At 39.5% G+C, this 19,292-nt stretch overlaps 1 protein-coding gene across 50 annotated transcripts in view; it reads left to right on the top strand.

Annotated features, from left to right (window-relative positions):
* The window catches only part of STAU2 (staufen double-stranded RNA binding protein 2), a 368,761-nt gene that overhangs the window by 95,421 nt on the left and 254,048 nt on the right, over window positions 1–19,292 (top strand). For 46 of the 50 annotated variants that reach the window (XR_016235741.1, XM_070075214.2, XM_070075206.2 and 43 more), the window contains one exon: window positions 4,718–4,853. Coding sequence is in view for 45 of the 50 variants with exons in the window: in XM_070075214.2 (XP_069931315.1) it covers window positions 4,718–4,853 (136 nt within the window). In the remaining 5 variants the exon portion in view is untranslated. Of the gene's footprint in view, window positions 1–4,717; window positions 4,854–17,918; window positions 18,059–19,292 lie in introns of all 50 variants that reach the window. The other 4 variants (XM_089335413.1, XM_089335415.1, XM_070075218.2 and 1 more) reach the window with 1 other exon arrangement.

Here is a 19,292-nt window from a genome sequence, read left to right as displayed (position 1 = left end):
GGGAGCTGGATCACAAGTGGAGCAGCTGGGGATCTGAACTGATGCCCATTTGGGATGGCAGCATCCCAGATGGTGGCTTTACCTGCTGTACCACAACACTGGCCCTGGATGGGGACAGTGTAACTGGCTTTTTATTCTATTACCATTAAAAAAAAAAAAGATTTATTTATTTATTTGAAAGGCACAGTTAGAGAAAGAGAGGGAGAGACAGATTTTCCATCTGCTGGTTTACTCTCAAAATGGCCACAACAGCCAGGGCTGGGGAAGGCTGCAGCCAGCAGCCTGGAACTCTATGTGAATCTCCCACGTGGGAGGGAAGCCCCAAAGAGCTGCGTAATCCTCTGCCTTCCCAAGTGCATTAACAGGAAGCTGAATCAGAAGTGGAGCAGCTGGGACTCGATCTGGTATCATATGGGATGCCAGTGTCACAGGCCATGCCTTAACCTGATGCACCACAGTGCTGACCCCTGTTGTGGAATTTTTCAACTTTTGCAGAAGTAGAAAGCATGAAATAGTGAACATCCCCTATAACCCAGCCCAGCATCATTGATTATCAGTCCACTTTGGCCAATCTTGTTCTATTATGTTGAAGCAAATCTCAGGTATAACACTTCATCCATAAATAAATAATTCAGTAAAGGAATTGTCAAAAGGTCTGGACCATGTGTATTATGAAAAAACTATATGAATTTCAAAAAAATTTTTTGCAGCAAAGCTTATCTTTTAGTTCCATTTTTCATGAACTTTTTGAAATATTCTATGTGTTTTGAGAGCTACATACTGAATTTTCAGATAAGGGCCCTTAAAATTCTACAATATTATTTTAGTATATAATACAATTATTCTTAATATTAAAAATAGTTTAGAGTTCAACTTTTATTTGTCTAATTAAATTTTTTTACAGTTTTAGTTGATGTATAATAATTATATATATTTATGGTATGTTATGTGTTATTTCAGCACAATATATAATTGGTTCAGGGTAATAGCTTATCTATCATGTTAGGAATTTATCATTTTGGGGTCCAGCGCTGTGGCGCAGCAGGTTAAGCCACCGTCTGCAGTGAAGGCATTCTGTATGGGCTTTGGTTCAAGTCCCAGCTGCTCTGCTTCCAGTTCAGCTCCCTGCCATCTAGTCCAAGTCCCTGGGTCCCTGCACCCATGTGGGAGACCCAGAAGAAGCTCCTGGCAGTTGGCTTTGACCTGGCCCAGCTTCTGCTGTTGAGGCCATTTGGAGAGTGAACCAGTGGATGGAAGATCTCTCTTGTTCTGTTTCTCCTTCTCTCTCTGTAAGTCTGCCTCTCAAATAAGTAAATAAATCTTAAGGGGGAAAAAAAAGAATTGATCATTTCAGTGCTAGTGCTGTGGCATATTGGGTTAAGCTGGTACCCGTAGTGCCAGTATCCCACGCAGGTGCTGGTTCAAGTCTTGGCTGCTCCACTTCCAGTCCAGCTCCCTACTAATGCAGCTGGGAAAGTAGCAGAGGATGGCCCAAGTGCTTGGGCCCCTGCACATATGTTGGAGACCCAGTAGAAGCTCCTGGTTCCTGGATTTGGCCTGGCCTGGTCCCGGCCATTGCAGCTATTTGGGGAGTGAACTAGTGGTTAGAAGACCTCTTTCTGTAACTCTAAATAAAATAAATCTTTTTTAAAAAGTTAATCATTTCTTTTTGTTGGAATCATTAAAAATCCTCTATTAGCTGTTTTGAGGTATACAGTTAATTGTTGTCAACTATAGTCACCCTGATGTGTTATAGAACCCCTGTATCCATTAACCATCCTCTTTTCTTCCCCCCACCCTTGCCCTTCCTAGTGTCTGGTAACCATTTTGCTTTCTACTTCTATGAGGTCAGCTTTTTAAGCTTCCACGTATAAATAAATGTGTCTCATTTTTTTCATGTTGGTTTGTTAGAATCTAGATTGAAATGAGGTCCATTTACTGCTGTATTTGGTTGGTATCATCTCTTTAGAGTCCTTTAAGATACAGAATCCTTCTCTATCTTTGTTTTACCACACAGATTGTTTGGTTGAAGAAACTGTGTTCATTAGTCCTGTAGAATTTTCCACGTTCTTGGTTTTGCTGATAGCAAACTTGTGGTGTGTTTAGCCTGTTTGCCTAGCTCCTGTGTTCCCTACAAACTGATAGTCTGGAAGCTGTGTAATTTAGGTTTGATTTTTTTTTTTTTTTTTTTTTTTTTTTTTGGTGGCAAGACTGCCTTATAGGTAGTTTTGTCTATTTCCTATTGTGCTACATCAGACAGGCACTTACTTTCTTGTGTCTTATTTTGAGATTTACAAGTTTTACTTAGTGGGTCCCTTTATTATTAGCATGGTTCATTCATCATCAAGTTCCCTATCAACATCTGACTTAATGATTATTGCAGCAGCTCGCTGCATTGCCTAAAAGATATTTTATCGGCATTAGCAAAATGGTGATGTTTTGGGAATTATTCCTTCTGCATTGACTAGCTGAACTTCCACCCAGTACTCATAAATGAGTAGTTTTTCCCTCACCTGTTTGCTGTGAGTATAGTTTATTCAGGAAAAACAAGAGAGGTGCTTGGTTCTTTCCCTTTATTTATCATATCACTTTCAGATCTGGAATCAGCTGTTCTCCAAGAAATATATTTTTGTTGAAGTGGGAAATGATAGTTGTAAACAAAACTTTGGATGCTGCCTGTCCTCTTTGCTAATTTGGTCATTGCCTTTAGGCCTCCTAAGTTGACAGGGCTAGGACATACCTTGCTCAGGAGAACCTACATCATGAACTCAAATGTAAGACTACAGGATGTTACTGAAAGTTTTGATTTTATATTGTATCACCCATCTTTTATTCTAAAAATCTTGGTTTCTAACAGTGTTTATGTTATCTTATGCCTATTTATAAATACATAATAATTTCAGAGTAATAATACTGTTGTTACTAACAACATAATTACTGAATTATGATTTCTTTCAGGTGTTATATTTTTTCTTTAAGAAATAGAGAAATTTTGGCCGGCGCCGCGGCTCACTAGGCTAATCCTCCGCCTAGCGGCGCCGGCACACCAGGTTCTAGTCCCGGTCGGGGCACCGGATTCTGTCCCGGTTGCCCCTCTTCCAGGCCAGCCCTCTGCCGTGGCCAGGGAGTGCAGTGGAGGATGGCCCAGGTGCTTGGGCCCTGCACCCCATGGGAGACCAGGAAAAGCACCTGGCTCCTGGCTCCTGCCATCGGATCAGCGCGGTGCGCCGGCCGCAGCGCGCCGGCCGCGGCGGCCATTGGAGGGTGAACCAACGGCAAAGGAAGACCTTTCTCTCTGTCTCTCTCTCTCACTGTCCACTCTGCCTGTCAAAAAAAAAAAAAAAAAAAAAAAAAAAAAGAAATAGAGAAATTTTATTATATATTAAAGCTTTCTGAAATAATTATTCCTTGTTTGACTAAGGCCACAAGTTTGATTTATTGTTAATTTAATTGCTTTGTTTTGGAGATTACTTTGTTTCCATCTTGATTTAATTTTGTTTTAAGTAAACCAAAACATATTAGTAGTTATAGTTATGTTACTAACAGTATGCTGAAAACAGTTTAAGATTACTGATTTTCTTTTCCTTTAGTAACTATCTCATAAGTATTTTGCAGTGTTTAAAATTATTTGAAACAATTCTCTCTGTGGTTAAGTTACCAACTTGGTTAATAGTTAGATTCAGTTTAATTTTTCTTTGAATTTTGGGCACCATTTCCAATTCCTCCCCCATTTTGCTGGAATTGTTTTACTTCAAATTAAGTAGAATATTCACATTTTCAAGATAAAATCTATAAACAGTGTACATTCTGAGAGGGCCAGCTGCCATTTCTCCCTTTCTTTGTGCCTTTTCCCTATAGTTTTGTTTGTTTGTTTTAATTTTGAGTTTATGCCTGAAAAAGTTTAAAAGTTATTTTCATTTATACTAATCTATCAGATTTTATATCGATGTTTTTTCCTTTCTTCAATAAAAGATAAGGTAAAATACACAGTATTTGATAATTTGCTCTTTTTCATTTAATAATGTACCCATTACTGCTGAGGTATATTGTCTGAGGTGTATCATTAAGTAAAAGATTAAGATGTGTGTTATTTTTACTTTTTATAGCTTTGGTTGTTTTTAGTCTTTTGCTTTATTGATAGTGCTGCTCGTACATTTCTTAATATTTGATAGGAATAGATGAAATTTTAGTTTGAGGAAAAATCTGCAGGGAGCTATTCCTAGCAAATACTAAGAAATGTACGAGCAGCACTAATCATTAGATTAGTTCAGGAATTATTCATGACGCTGTAATCATGGCTAAAGTTGGATGCTTTATTACCAAAGTATAAATAAAAATATTCACAGATGATGTTTTTAATGATCAAATGCATGTACTTTCTGGGGTAAGTAGTGTTCAAATCCAGTGCTTTTAAAGGTAATATCCAAAGTAAACAATCTAAGAACTGTGTTTACTTTGTTTCAAATAGGATGATTATACAGTTGAAGTTCTGTTTATTAATGTACAGAAAATGCTGCAGAAGCCCCAGAGGAATTTCAGTAGATACTCTTTTCTTTTTCCTCTTTTGTTTACTTTGTGCGCTTTTGCAGCGAACCATACAGATGGGCAGTCCACTCTCACCTTCTTCCATGGTAATTGAATGTAGCCTAAAAATAGCGTGCATGATTTATTGTGAAAATATTTCACTTGTGCCTTTAATTTTTTTTTTTTTAAACAGGCAGTATAACTCCAACTGTGGAACTGAATGGGCTTGCTATGAAAAGGGGAGAGCCTGCCATCTACAGGCCATTAGATCCAAAGCCATTCCCAAATTATAGAGCTAATTACAACTTTCGGGGCATGTACAATCAGAGGTTTGTATGTCTTCTTTGGTTTTGTTCTTATTTTTTAATGAGCATTGAAAAATTTGTGAAACTCAGTATTCTTATCGTAAATACAATGTGAAAACTTGGGCATTTTGTATGGAATTTAGGTAAATCGGGTTCACAAAGAATATTTAAAATAAATTAAAAAAAAAAACACCTAGTTTTCAAGAACTAGTTCCAACTGAGTCGTGAAAATCCTGTATTTGTTCTAGGCAGGATCAATTTTGAGGTTGTCTCACAGTTTATAGTGCTGGCTACCCAGTTGACTTTCTCATTCTTTTACTAAGCAGAACTAAATTTTCTTGATTTGCCTTCATAATTAACAGACACGAGTGAGTGTATAATTCATAGGAAATTTGTTGGAAGAAGGAAGGATTTCCTTTGTCTTCCTGTACTTTGTGATAGTTACAAATATAACTTTTTTTTTTTTTAATGAGCATGGTGGAAGTTTCAAAATAAACTTTAGTGGATTTTTCTTCACTATCCCCCAATCATAAAAGTCATAAAACCCATTATAGAAGATGTGGAAAATGAAGAAAGGTAAAAAGAAAATTTAAATAATTTGCAATATAAAACTTAGCTACTGTTAATATTTTGATGGACCTTACATTCTTTTTTCTTTGTATAGAAATATATTTAACCAAATTTCAGTTTTTGTAAGTACTTTATGATGGTATCATATGTTTCTGGTACAACGTACAACTCTTTAATTGTACATCTTGAAGGCTTCTTTTCATTATTTTGTGTATGTGTTAATATTTTATTTGATGATTTTTTTACATATGTGTTTCCTGAAGTGATCACTGCTAAAATCATGATGCAGAACATCCCCTGAGCCCTGAGAGTGTCTTTGGACACCATGGATTTTGATAGCTTCTGCCCAGGAGTAACCCCTGTTCTGTTGCCTTAGATTCGTTGTGCCTGTTGCTGAATTTTCATGCATTTGGACTCAGACAGTATTTGCTTTGACTTCTTTAACTTCATAAATTTTTTTTGCTCTTTTTTGGTTGTTTTGAGATTCGTCCATGTTTGTTTATATGAGGGTTTTGTTGTGTTTAAAATTACTGAATACCCTTTCTTTTTATGAAGGTATCATAATTTGTTTGTCCTGTATTTGTTGTAGGTACCCTCTTTTCACTTAGTGTAGTGACCAGTTTATATCTTTAAATAGTCTTTGAGGAATATTTCCAATAGCTACATAATGCTTCCCATGGTAAGGTGTCTTTATGTTGTATGTCTAATTTTGATCATCTCAGTGTCCCCTCTGCCTCTTTTTTGTCTCTTACAAATAATGCCTCAAGCAGCCTGTTTGTACAAAACTTTATTCCCTTTACCGACTATTTTCTCAAGATGGATAACTCTAAAGCAAATATTGAGGTTCAGAAAAGTAATACATAGCACAATGACATTAAAGTTGATGCTGATTTCTAGCAGTACATGAGGAATGTCTGTTCTACTCAGTGCTGAGGTTTAAGAAGTTATATTATCTTGTTTGATAGTTTAAAAAATGGCATTTAAAAATTTCAGTTTTATTGACTGCTTGTGAGAGTGAACAATTTTTCAGATGTTTATTAATTGCCCATCCTTTTTTGATTTGTTTCAATTTGCTGAGTTTTATTGTCTTGCTTTGAGCAGTTTTCAAATGTTTATGTGTTGAGGGTGTTAGCGTTTAGTCTGTTTTATTTGTTGTAATTTTCCTGGTTTTAAAGATTTGGCTTTTAATTTTGTGTTTGTTTATGTGCTGTAGTTTTAAAATGTTTTATGGTCTAATCTGTTGATTTTTTAGATCAAATTTTCCCATTGCTTTTATGGCTAAGGTGTTCTTTTCCACATGTGTTCAGGTATTTGCTAATGCTTTTATATATTTACTGACCTTACAATATAGATACACAGGGAATTTATTTAGTCTGTTGTATAATCTGATAATTTTTTAGTAACTTGCTTGAAGTGGAAAAATTACCTTAATCGTAACCATGTAAAGCACACTCCTGTTTAGATAGTAAATAATTCCTTTGGGGTCTCTGAGAAACATTTGCACGATCTCTTAGACTTCTGCTCTTACGCCTTTCCTCCAGGAGTGCCTGGGAGAAGGTGCTGTTTGTTAGGTGCTGCTTGTGGGCATGTTCCTTGTCCGTCAGGGGTGGAAACCTGCAGTTGACTTCCAGTCCCTTGTTCCCCTCATGTAGTGCTTCTGCGGGATATGTGCCATCTCCTGCTGGCTAACTTCACCTAACCCCTCAATTTTCCTTGGCTCCCCTGGCATGCTGTTCCATTGCCATCCTCCTGCACAGCGTCTCTGCGTCTCACTACAGATCATCCGGTGACAGGCTGCCCAGCTGTCAGCCCTATGTGGGCGCTGTGCAGGAGGCACAGGGGGTGTATGTTTCTCTTATAGTTGTTGCACTTTCTATTTTTCTGTATAATTTATTCATTGTCTTTCATTTCATTCTGAGGTTACTCAATATAAATAAAGCTCATTGCTTGTTTGAGCACAATAGATATTTCTAGTCCCTTGATTAAGGAACACCAAGTTTATTTTATACTGGGAATTTTTTTTTATTTGTAATGTATTACAGAGAGTAGATTGTTGAGAGCATTTTAACATTTGTTGTATTCTGATACCTATATTAAAATTTTGCTAGAATTTTGACTAGTGAACCTTATTTCTTTTATATAAAAGAAATCTGGTACCAAATCAATGCAAAGCCAAACAGTAATCCCTATGTAGCACATTTTCTCATAGGGGAGGAAATAGGAAGTGGCTTGTCACTAAGAAAGTATCCTTTGAAAAAGGATCTGCTTTGCTTAATGTATGCTAGACTGATCTTCTCTATATAGGGAGAATCGAAAATGAATCTTGATGTGAATGGAAGGGGAGAGGGAGTGGGAAAGGGGAGGGTTGCGGGTGGGAGGGACGTTATAGGGGGGAAGCCATTGTAATCCATAAGCTGTACTTTGGAAATTTATATTCATTAAATAAAAGTTAAAAAAAAAAAAAAGAAAAAGGATCTGGGCTGGTGCCGTGGCTCACTTGGGTAATCCTCCACCTGCAGCGCCCGCACCCCGGTTTCTAGTCCCGGGTGGGGCGCCGGTTCTGTCCTGATTGCTCCTCTTCCAGTCCAGCTCTCTGCTGTGGCCCTGGAGGGCAGTGGAGGATGGCCCAAGTGCTTGGGCCCTGCACCCGCATGGGAGACCGGGACGGAGCACCTGGCTCCTGGCTTTGGACCAGCATAGCTCTGGCCATAGCGGCCATTTGTGGGGTGAACCAATGGAAGGAAGACCTTTCTCTCTGTCTCTGTCTCTCTCTCACTGTCTAAATCTGCCTGTCAAAAAAAAAAAAAAAAAAAAAAAAAGGAAAGGAAAAAAAGTATCTGGGGCTGGCACTCTGGTGCAGTGAGTTAACACCCTGGCCTGAAGCACTGGCATTCCATATGGGCACCGTTCGAATCCCTGCTGCCTCACTTCCGATCAGTAGAAGATGGCCCAAGTCCTTGGGCCCCTGCACCCACGTGGGAGACCTGGTAGAAGCTCCTGGCTCCTGGCTCCTGCCATCGGATCAGCGCGGTGCGCCGGCCGCAGCGCGCCGGCCGCGGCGGCCATTGGAGGGTGAACCAACGGCAAAAGGAAGACCTTTCTCTCTGTCTCTCTCTCTCACTGTCCACTCTGCCTGTCAAAAAAAAAAAAAAAAAAAAAAGAAGAAGCTCCTGGCTCCCGGCTTTGGATCAGCGCGGCTCCAGCCTTTGCGGCCAATTGGGGAGTGAACCAGCGGATGGAAGACCTCTCTTTCTCTGCCTCTCCTTCTTTCTCTGTGTAACTCTGACTTTCAAACAAATAAATAAAATCTTAAAAAAAAAAAGAAAAAGAAAAAGGATCTGAAGGAAGAAGGGGGATAAGCAGTGTCAGTGCCAGAGAAAGAGAACATTCACGTTAAAGAGACAGCATGTACAAAGCCACTGAAGCAGGAGCCTGCCCTGCACATGGGTGCCTCCAGCTGGAGGCTGGTATGGCTAGAGCAGGGTGAACCAAGGGAGAGAGAGGAGTTAGCGCATGAAGTCAGAGGAGGTGATGGGTCATTTGGTTTGGTTTGATTGTTTTTCATTTCTAGACTTTGTATTCAGAATGTTGACTTTTTTCCTTTGTTAGCAAGAATCCAGGATCTGATTCTTTGGCTGTCAAGAGGGATGCTTTTCTAAAGTAATAAATAGTGTGTCTTAGATCATGCCCATTAATGGATAAAGTGAACTGGATTTCTTTCAGATTTTGAGAGTTTTTACTGTTGTCTGCAGATCACAAAAAGGGTAAAAAGAAAATAGAGAAGTTTTGTTAAGCTGCTCATCCCTGTTTCACTTTAGAGATTTTCTCTGCTCACAAGAGGACAGACCTAACCATTACTCAGTAGGCTTTTTTTTTTTTTTTTTTTTTATTATTTTTTTTTTTTTGACAGGCAGAGTGGACAGTGAGAGAGAGAGACAGAGAGAAAGGTCTTCCTTTTGCCGTTGGTTCACCCTCCAATGGCCGCCGCGGCCGGCGCGCTGCGGCCGGCGCACCGCGCTGATCCGATGGCAGGAGCCAGGAGCCAGGTGCTTTTCCTGGTCTCCCATGGGGTGCAGGGCCCAAGCACCTGGGCCATCCTCCACTGCACTCCCTAGCCACAGCAGAGGGCTGGCCTGGAAGAGGGGCAACCGGGACAGAATCCGGCGCCCCGACCGGGACTAGAACCCCGTGTGTGCCGGCGCCGCTAGGCGGAGGATTAGCCTAGTGAGCCGCGGCGCCGGCCAACTCAGTAGGCTTTTTACAGTATTTCACACATGCCCTTAATTTGCTTATGACGAGACCTGAATAAAGCCAAAGTCAGAGGAACCTTTCTCTCTTCTTGTCAGATTCCAGGTTAATCAGTAGTATCTTCATGGCTGAAAATGAAAGGTTAAGAAGTTCAGGAAATAGTTGTCATTTAGAGGGATTTTGAAATGGTCTTTTCATTTTCTACTTAATATTAAATAATAATTAGTAATAATATTAGGTAATAAGTTAAAATTAGTAATAATATTAATAAGCAATATTAATAATTAGTAACATTAAGTAATAATATATTAAAATACTAACTACTAATTAGGTCCTCTCCCGCCTCCCTCATTCTTAGCTAATGAGATTTCTTCACTTGCACTCATTCAAAGGCCTAAGGAGACCTGAGTTTTTCCTTTGTTCTGTTTTATGATTGGATAGGTGGAGAAAAAAGTTATTCATGGGCAACCCCTGGATACAAACTGTATTTGAGAGTCACCAGTATCTTTTTGTTCCACCCAAGATTCTTGACTATGAGTAATCCAGTCTCATTTTTTTCTTTCCTTTTTTTTTTTTTGACAGGTAGAGTTAGGGAGAGAGACAAAGAGACAGAGAATTATAGACAGTGAGAGAGAGACAGAAAGGTCTTCCTTCTGTTGGTTCACTCCCCTATTGGCCGCTACGGCCGGTGCTGCGCCAATCCAAAGCCTTCGGATTGGCTCAGTGCGCTGGCTGTAGCGGCCATTTTGGGGGGTGAACCAACGGAAGGAAGACCTTTGTGTCTCTCTCTCTCACTGTCTAACTCTGCCTGTCAAAAAAAAAAAAAAAAAAAAAAAAGGGATGCTGGACCTGTATTTCAAAAATTAGGCAATATAAGCTGATGGATTGTTGCTGAGGATTGTAATTGTTGGTGTGCTGTTTATTTTCACATTGTTCAAACTGTTGATAAGAAGGTTCCTTGCTAGTTTGTAATGTACTTTAAAAAAAATTGGAAAAGAGAAGAGCTGATAAACACTGCATGTATATTCAGCTGTGCTTTAGTTACAGACTGCAGTTTTGGTTTCTGCCACTAGATGGTGCTTGTGCACTGGTAAAGCAACATGCAGACTGAGTGAGTTCACTGTGGTTACTATTCCAATGCCAGTGATTAACTGATAAACAAGAAGTTAAACCAAATGAAATTGCCCATATTTGGCTTATATATATGTGAGTTTCATATGGTTCAGCCTAATTGGATAAAGTCAGATACCTATACAGCTTTAAAGCGTCTTGGATACAGGAATTAATCATGAAGTGAGAAAAAGCAGGAATTTATTCTAATAGTTATAAATAACTTTGCCTTTTATATTCTTATCCCTTGGGTTGGGAAATATGTTCTTTTATCTTTGGCCATATGCTTTAAATGTAGAATGCATATCAAAACTTAAAAAATGGTTGTTCTTTATGGGGCTATCACTTTATAGGATAGAAAACTGGAAAGTAAGATGTAAAATATTTTTTCATATTTTTACATAGTATTAGAATATTAAATTAGGAATGTTTATCACTTGGGGGAAGTAACTCAGCTATCATAGCAAAGACATTAAAATACTTTGTCTTCTAAAAACTCTTATAAGCCAGAGAAGAGAATTTGAATAGGTTATCTGAGCAAGGGTGAGGCAGCATGAACTCAATCTCAGTTTCTCTCTCTCTCTCTCTCTCTTTTTTTGACAAGCAGAGTTAGACACAGAGAGAGAGACAGAGAGAAAGGTCTTCCTTCCGTTGGTTCACCCCACAAATGGCCGCTGTGGCCAGTGTGCTGCGCTGATCTGAAGCCAGGAGCCAGGTGCTTCTCCTGGTCTCCCATGGTGTGCAGGGCCCAAGCACTTGGGCCATCCTCCGCTGCCTTCCCGGGCCACAGCAGAGAGCTGGACTGGAAGAGGGGCAACTGGGACAGAATCCGGTGCCCCAACCGGAACTAGAACCCGGGGTGCCAGCGCCGCAGGTGGAGGATTAGCCTAGTGAGCTGCACCGCCGGCCTAGTATCAGTTTCTCTTAGGATTACAGATATAAAACTCCTTAACAAAATCTTAGTAAATTAAATCCAAAATTTCACATACTATGATTAAGTGGAGTTTATTCAAGGAAAGCAAGATTGATTTAGTATAGAATAACCAAAATAATTAATCATATTAACAAAATAAAGGAGAAAATTTATATGTGCATCTCACTAGATGCAGAAAAAGTATTTGATGGAAGCCAACACTCCTACAGAAGCTAGGAGTGGAAGAGCATTTCCTTAATCTGATAAAGGGCTTCTCTAAACAACTTCTAGATAGCATTATACTTTATGGTGAAAAACTGAATATATGTGCAGTCAATAACAAGGCAGTGGTATATACCCAGGACTTCTAGTTTACATTATACTTGAGTTCTGGGATATGCAATAAGAAGAAGTAGATGGAAGAGATATTAGACAAGAAGATATCAAGCTAATATTTCTTTGTATACACTGTGATCCTATATAGATATATAGATTCAAAGAAATCAACTGAAGACCTAGGATAAGTGAGTTCACCTAGGTCACAGATTGCATTGCCAGTTTATTATAAAAAAGGTATTTCTCCTAGTACTGTTGAACATTTGGAGAATTAAAATAGCATAAACATTCCATATTCAAGAATAAGTTTACCATATGTATAGCCTATATACTGAAAGCTATAACATTGATCAAATTTAGGAATTAAGGTCTACAGTTTTCTGAAGTTTTCTAAAGTTAACAAAGATGCAAAGGAATCTCTTTCAGCAACCTAGCAAGTTATTTTTTTTTAAATTAATAAGGCAATCCTGACATTTGTGTAGAGATGCAAATTGGATGAACAGTTTTGAGAAGAAAGAATTTAGAGGCATAACACTACTTGCTCTCAAGATTTGCACAATGGAGGCCAGTGCTGTGGTGAAGCCTGTGGCACTGGCATCCCATATGACACCGACTTGAGTCCTGGCTGCTCCACTTTCCATCCAGCTCCCTGCTGATGTGCTTGGGAAAGCAGCAGAAGATGGCCCAAGCCCATGTGGAGACCCAGAAGAAACTGGTGGTTCTTGGCTTCAAATTGGCCTAGTACCAGCTCTTGTAGCCATTTAGGGAGTGAACCAGTAGAAGGAAGATCTTTCTGTCCCTGTCTCTCTCTGTCTGTAACTCTGCCTTTCAAACAAATAAATAAATCTTAAAAAAAAGATTTACAAAATGTCACAGTAGTTTTAATAGATATAGAAAAAGGACAGAGGTGAGCAACCTGTGGTCCAGGGACCAAATCTACCTCTTGTGTTTGTGTGGCCTGTAGAATAAGAATGGTTATTATGTTTCTTAAATGATTGGAAAATGCCAAATGAAGAATGATATTTTATAAGACATGAGATTAAATGACAATGAAATTTAGTATATAAAAAAAGCAGTATGTAGAGTTCAGTCCTGTCTGTGGTTTGAAGCATCCACTAAGTCTTGGAACATTATTGTCTTCCATGGAAAAGGGAGCATTACTGTATGCAAAATAATTCACACAATAAAAGGATTCAGTACAGTAAGATGATGTAAAATGAACATCAATAGCCTTCAAATTCACAGGCAATAATCAGAGTATATAATGTTAAACTCTGTGGCAACAACAAAGAAGATGAAATACTGAGGAATAAACTTAGCGAGAAATGTGCAAGAATACATAAGGAGAGCTGTAGAGTACTTCTGAAGGACATAAAAGGATACTTCAACAAAATAAAAAGACAGTTTTTACTATTGCATAGGATGACTCAACATAGCTAATTTAAAAAATGCACTCAATCGGGGCCTGCGCTGTGGCGGATTGTGTAAAGCTGCTTCCTGAAGTGCCGGCATCCCATATGGGCGCTGATTCAAGTCCCGGCTGCTCCACTTCCAATCCAGCTCTCTGCTATGGCCTGGAAAGGCTGTAGAAAATGTCCCAAGCGCTTGGGCCCCTGTACTTGCATTGGAGACAGGAAGAAACTCCTGGCTCCTGGCTTTGGATTGGTCCCAGCTCCGGCCATTGTGGCCATTTGGGGAGTGAACCAGCAGATGGAAGTCTCCTCTCTTTCTCTCTGTTTCTGCCTCTCTATAACTCTGCCTTTCAAATAAATAAATCTTTAAAAAATACATTAAATGGGGGCCAGCACTGTGGCTCACTTGGTTAATCCTCTGCATGCGGCACTGGCATCCCATATGGGCACTGGGTTCTAGTCCCGGTTGCTTCTCTTCCAGTCCAGCTCTCTACCATGGCCTGGGAGGGCAGTGGAGGATGGCCCAAGTGCTTGGACCCTGCACCCGCATGGGAGACCAGGAGGAAGCACCTGGCTTCTGGCTTCAGATCAGCGCAGCGCCGGCTGTGGCGGCCATTTGGGGAGTGAACCAGCGGAGGGGATACCTTTCTCTCTGTCTCTCTCTCTCACTATCTATAACTCTAGCTGTCAAAAAAAAAAAAAAATACACTAAATGATGGGACTGGCATTGTGGCACGGTGGCTTAAGCCACAACCTGCAATTCTGGTATCCCATATGGGCACCAGTGTGAGTCCTGGCTACTCCACTTCTGATCCAGCTCACTGCTAAAGGCCTGAGAAAGCAGTGGAAGATAGCTTGGGCTCCTGCCACCCACATGGGAGACATGGATGGTGTGCTAGGCTCCCAGCTCCTGGCTTCAGCCTGGCTCATCCCTGGCCATTGTGGACATTTGGGGAGTGAACTAGTGTTTGGAAAATTTTTCTATCTCCTCCCTGCTCCTATAACTCTGCCTTTCAAATAAATAAATCAGTCTTTTGAAAAAGAAAATTTATTATCTAAAAAATAAAAACTATTAAAATATGCACTAAATGGCATACAAAGAATGAAATAATGAAGAATAAAGTAGAAATATAGGGAAAGAAAACAGTGCATCTAATTGAGTAATCAAGATCCTGATTTTTAAAATTGACAAAATGAACAATTATTAGCTGTTAAACAAGAAAACACAAACATGCAAAACAAGAATATCAAGGCAGAAATGACTACTGGCACAAGAAAAAATTTTACCCAATTTTAAGGCATTACATTGCAGTCCTCTGTGTTAATTAATTTGAAAACCTAGATGATTGCCTATATCCATGGGAAGGAGAAACAGAGAAAAGCACTAATGAATAAACCCATAAAAAAAAATCAGGTCCACATGGTTTCTCAGGGGAGTTGTGTCTGCCATAATATCAAATACTAGGTCTTCTACATGTTGGGTAGCATAAAAGTAGATTTGAGATGGAAGGGAAATTTCTCTGTCTTTTTATGAAACAAGTTTACATCAACAACCTCATAAGAAGATAGTACAGAGATGGAAATTACAATCTAATACCAAATATATAAGAAAAAATAAAACACTAGCAAATGGAATCTAACATCAGATTAATAATAATGTATAACTTATAGAAAGCTTTTTATATTGAATTTAATTCATTTGTTCTTTCATTTTTATTGATGTAATTGTTGAAGACTATGAATTTTCTTCTGATACTTGCTTTATGTGAGTGGTATTGATTCTGATATGTAGTATGTTCATTATAATTTTTCCACTATTGCTTTCCTAGTTTATATTTTCTCTTGCATGTAAAAATTATTTAATAAAATATTTGATTTCCAAACAGAAGGACCTTTTACTTAAAATTTTTTATTATTTTCTAGTTTGTTGTATTTTAAATCAAGACTGTAGTTTGTAATATTTCTATTTTTTGGATCTTGCATATACACTTTGGAAGAAGTATTAAGGTGTGAAGTTTGATAAATATACATAATATCTTTTGTGGGGTTTTGTTGCTTTGATCTTCTGTATCCTTTTTGTATTCACTTGATCTGTCTTTAACATTTATTTTTTTGAAAGGCAGAGAGACAGAGAGAGAGAAAGAGCTCCCATCCGCTGGTTTCTTCCCCAAATATTGCAACAGTTAGGGCTGGGCCATGCTGAAGCCAAGAGCTGGGAACCCAATCTGGGTTTCCTACATGGGTGGCAGGGACCTAAGTGCCTGAATCATGATTTGCTGCCTCCCAGAATATGCATTAGCAGGAAGCTAGAATGGAAAGCAGAGCCAGAATTTGATCCTGGACATTCTGACATGGGACACAGGCATCCCAAGTGGTATCTTTTTTTTTTTTTTTTTTTTTTGGACAGGCAGAGTGGACAGTGAGAGAGAGAGATAGACAGAAAGGTCTTCCTTTTCCGCTGGTTCACCCCCCAGTGGCCGCTGCAGCAGGTGCGCTGCGGCCGACACACCATGCTGATCCAAAGCAAGGAGCCAGGTGCTTCTTCTGGTCTCCAATGCGGGTGCAGGGCCCAAGCACTTGGGCCATCCTCCACTGCACTCCCGGGCCATATCAGAGAGCTGGACTGGAAGAGGAGCAACTGGGACTAAAACCCGGGGTACCAGTGCTGCAGGCGGAGGATTAGCCTAGTGAGCTGCAGCGCCAGTCATCCAAGTGGTATCTTAATGCTGCACCTAATGCCCATTCCTCACTTGATTTGTCTTGTACTAAGTGGTAAGATATAGTAACTTATTTTCAAGTGCCTCTGTCTGTATCTCCTTGCATCTCCTGTAGTAGTTGCTGTTGTCTTAAAGGTTTATTTATTTGTTTGGAAGGCAGAGTGACAAAGGGGAGAGATGCACAGAGATACCTTCCATCAACTGGTTCACTCCCCAAATGCCTGTAACAGGCTGGGTTGGGCCATGCTGAAGCCAGGAATCAGGAACTCTATCTGGGTCTTTAACATGGGTGGCAGGAATCCAAGTAGTTGGGCCATCATCATTTGCCTCCCAGGTGTCTTAGCAGGAAGCTAGATTAGAACCACAGGGTAACTGCTACTCAAACCAGACACTCTGGGATTCAGGTGTTTCAAGCAGTGACTTAAAACACTGTGCCAAAATCATCTGCCCCTCCTGTTGTTTTTGATTTGTAAAGATGGTGCTGCATTATCTGGTGCACTGTTATTCCTAAGTGCTATATGTTATTTGACAATTGCAGATTTTATCATTAAAAATATGCTATTATTGGGCTGGCGCCGTGGCTCACTTGGTTAATCATCTGCCTGTGCGTCGGCATCCCATATGGGCGCCGGGTTCTAGTCCCAGTTGCTCCTCTTCAGTCCAGCTCTCTGCTGTGGCCCAGGAAGGCAGTGGAGGATGGCCCAAGTGCTTGGGCCCTGCACCCGCATGGGAGATCAGGAGGAAGCACCTGGCTCCTGGCTTCGGATCCACGCAGTGCTGGCCTTAGCGGCCATTTGTGGGGTGAACCAACAGAAGGAAGACCTTTTCTCTGTCTCTCTCTCTGTCTATAACTCTGCCTGTCAAATTTAAAAAAATGCTTTTATTAATACTTTTAAATCTTATTTCCTACTTTGTCTGAAATCAGTATAACAATCATCACTTTCTTTTGTCTACCTTTTTTTAGTCTTTTTTGGTATCTCTTATATAAGGTATGTAGTTATATCTTGAGTTGAGACAATTAAAATCTTTTTCTTTTAAACTCAAAATATATTTAACCTGAGAACAAAGGCAGAATTTTTTGATAACCTCATTTGGTAGTTGGTTGACAGTAGGTGTTTACTGTAAATTAAAGGAGCTAAGTCTGCTGCTCTTAAGTTTTGGTAGAAATTTAAGTGCATGATAAGATGATAGCATTTTATAAAATCAGTAATTTGGGGCTGGTGCTGTGGCGTAGTATACTGAGCCTCAGCCTGCAGTACCAGCATCCCATATGGGTGCCGTTTCGCGTCCAGGCTGCTCCTCTTCAAATCCAGCTTTCTACTATGGCCTGGGAAAGTAGTGGAGGATGACTCAAGTGCTCTGTCCCCTGTACCCACATGGGAGTCCCAGAGGAAGCTCCTGGCTTCATATTGGCTCAGCTCCAGCTGTAAGAGCCATCTGGGGAGTGAACCAGCAGATGGAAGACCTTTCTCTCTGTCTCTCCCTTTCTCTGTCTGTAGCTCTGCCTCTCAAATACATAAATAAAATGTTTTTTAAAAATCAGTAATGTATCAGCAGAAGTGTACTGAAAACAACAATATTAAATTGTATTTTTTGCTCTTTTTGATTATATAAAATTAAACTGCTAGGTGAAACAACAGCAGGTATAGTTAATAGTTGTTTGGTATGTCTTAGTAATGCCATTTGAAATATGTTCCTGAAACTGAGAAACGAAATAGCTGTAATACATGTGTAACACATCCTATTGTAAGTCAGGTAGTAGTTTCTAGTTCTTTTCTTTCAGCAAATTGAAAGAGGACGTAATCAAGTTGTCAACTGCTACATCATTAAAAATAATTTCTGATGACAAATTACGGTGTAAGTTTTGACAGAAAAAGTTGAGTGACCTTGCTATAAGAAAATTCAGAGGTAACATTTCTTAAGGTAAATAATGTTTCTTAGTGTTTATGCCTAAAAAAACTGAAATAAGAATGCAATTGAGAAGCTTTCTCATTTTAGCAGTAAGAAATATTTGTTGAATGTATCAGTCTAAAAATAAAATGGCATGTGTATCTCATGAACTGTGTGGATTCTTGTCCATAAGATTTTACTTTTTGTGATAATCTGTTGATATTTGCAATATATATGTCATTTAGTTATCTGCTACTAATTGCATAATGGCTTATTGCACAAAATTTTTAAACTTATATGTGGTGGTCACAGGAAATATTAACATATTTTAATTTATATGCATATTTTTATATGTTAGAATCATAAAATGAAGAGAAAAACAGGTTAGGTACAAAATACCACATTGTGATGAAAATCTATGGAGACAGTGGAATAAAATGCAACTTCAAGAAGATAAAAAGCAATGAGAAAAAATTCCCAATATACTTAACATGGTGTTTATTTTAAGTTGATGCGTATTGACATCCTTTTAAAGGAGTGATGTACACTTTTATTTTAAGATGTCAGTATTTACAATAAATCAGAAACTTTATCTTTCGCAAATATTTGAGCTTCTAATAAAAATTTGATATTAAAATTTTAGACATAAAATATATAAGTATATATAATTTTTAAAAATCTTATGGAGATGAAGCCGGCGCCGCGGCTCACTAGGCTAATCCTCCGCCTAGCGGCGCCGGCACACCGGGTTCTAGTCCCGGTCGGGGCGCCGGATTCTGTCCCGGTTGCCCCTCTTCCAGGCCAGCCCTCTGCTGTGGCCAGGGAGTGCAGTGGAGGATGGCCCAGGTGCTTGGGCCCTGCACCCCATGGGAGACCAGGAAAAGCACCTGGCTCCTGGCTCCTGCCATCGGATCAGCGCGGTGCGCCGGCCGCAGCGCACCAGCCGCGGTGGCCATTGGAGGGTGAACCAATGGCAAAGGAAGACCTTTCTCTCTGTCTCTCTCTCTCACTGTCCACTCTGCCTGTCAAATAAAAAAAAAAAATCTTATGGAGATGAGCATTTAAGTTTGCAAACTGTTGTCTTGAACTTGTTTGAAAAGAAAGTAAATTAGAGAAGGCTGTTGCAGAATGTGCAGAAGGGGTATGTGTCTTTATTACATGTACAGAGGAAAGTTATGGTGGCTTGAAAATGTCTTGATAATTAGAAGACTCTTGAATGTGATAGTTGATCTTTTGAGCTCAGTAATACCCAAAATGGAAATTTTAT

Source organism: Oryctolagus cuniculus, chromosome 6 (genome assembly GCF_051225735.1).
Source record: "Oryctolagus cuniculus isolate XC-2025 breed Fujian yellow rabbit chromosome 6, ASM5122573v1, whole genome shotgun sequence".
In the NCBI taxonomy this organism is placed as follows: Eukaryota; Metazoa; Chordata; class Mammalia; order Lagomorpha; family Leporidae; genus Oryctolagus; species Oryctolagus cuniculus.
This window is presented reverse-complemented; position numbering and strand designations above follow the sequence as displayed.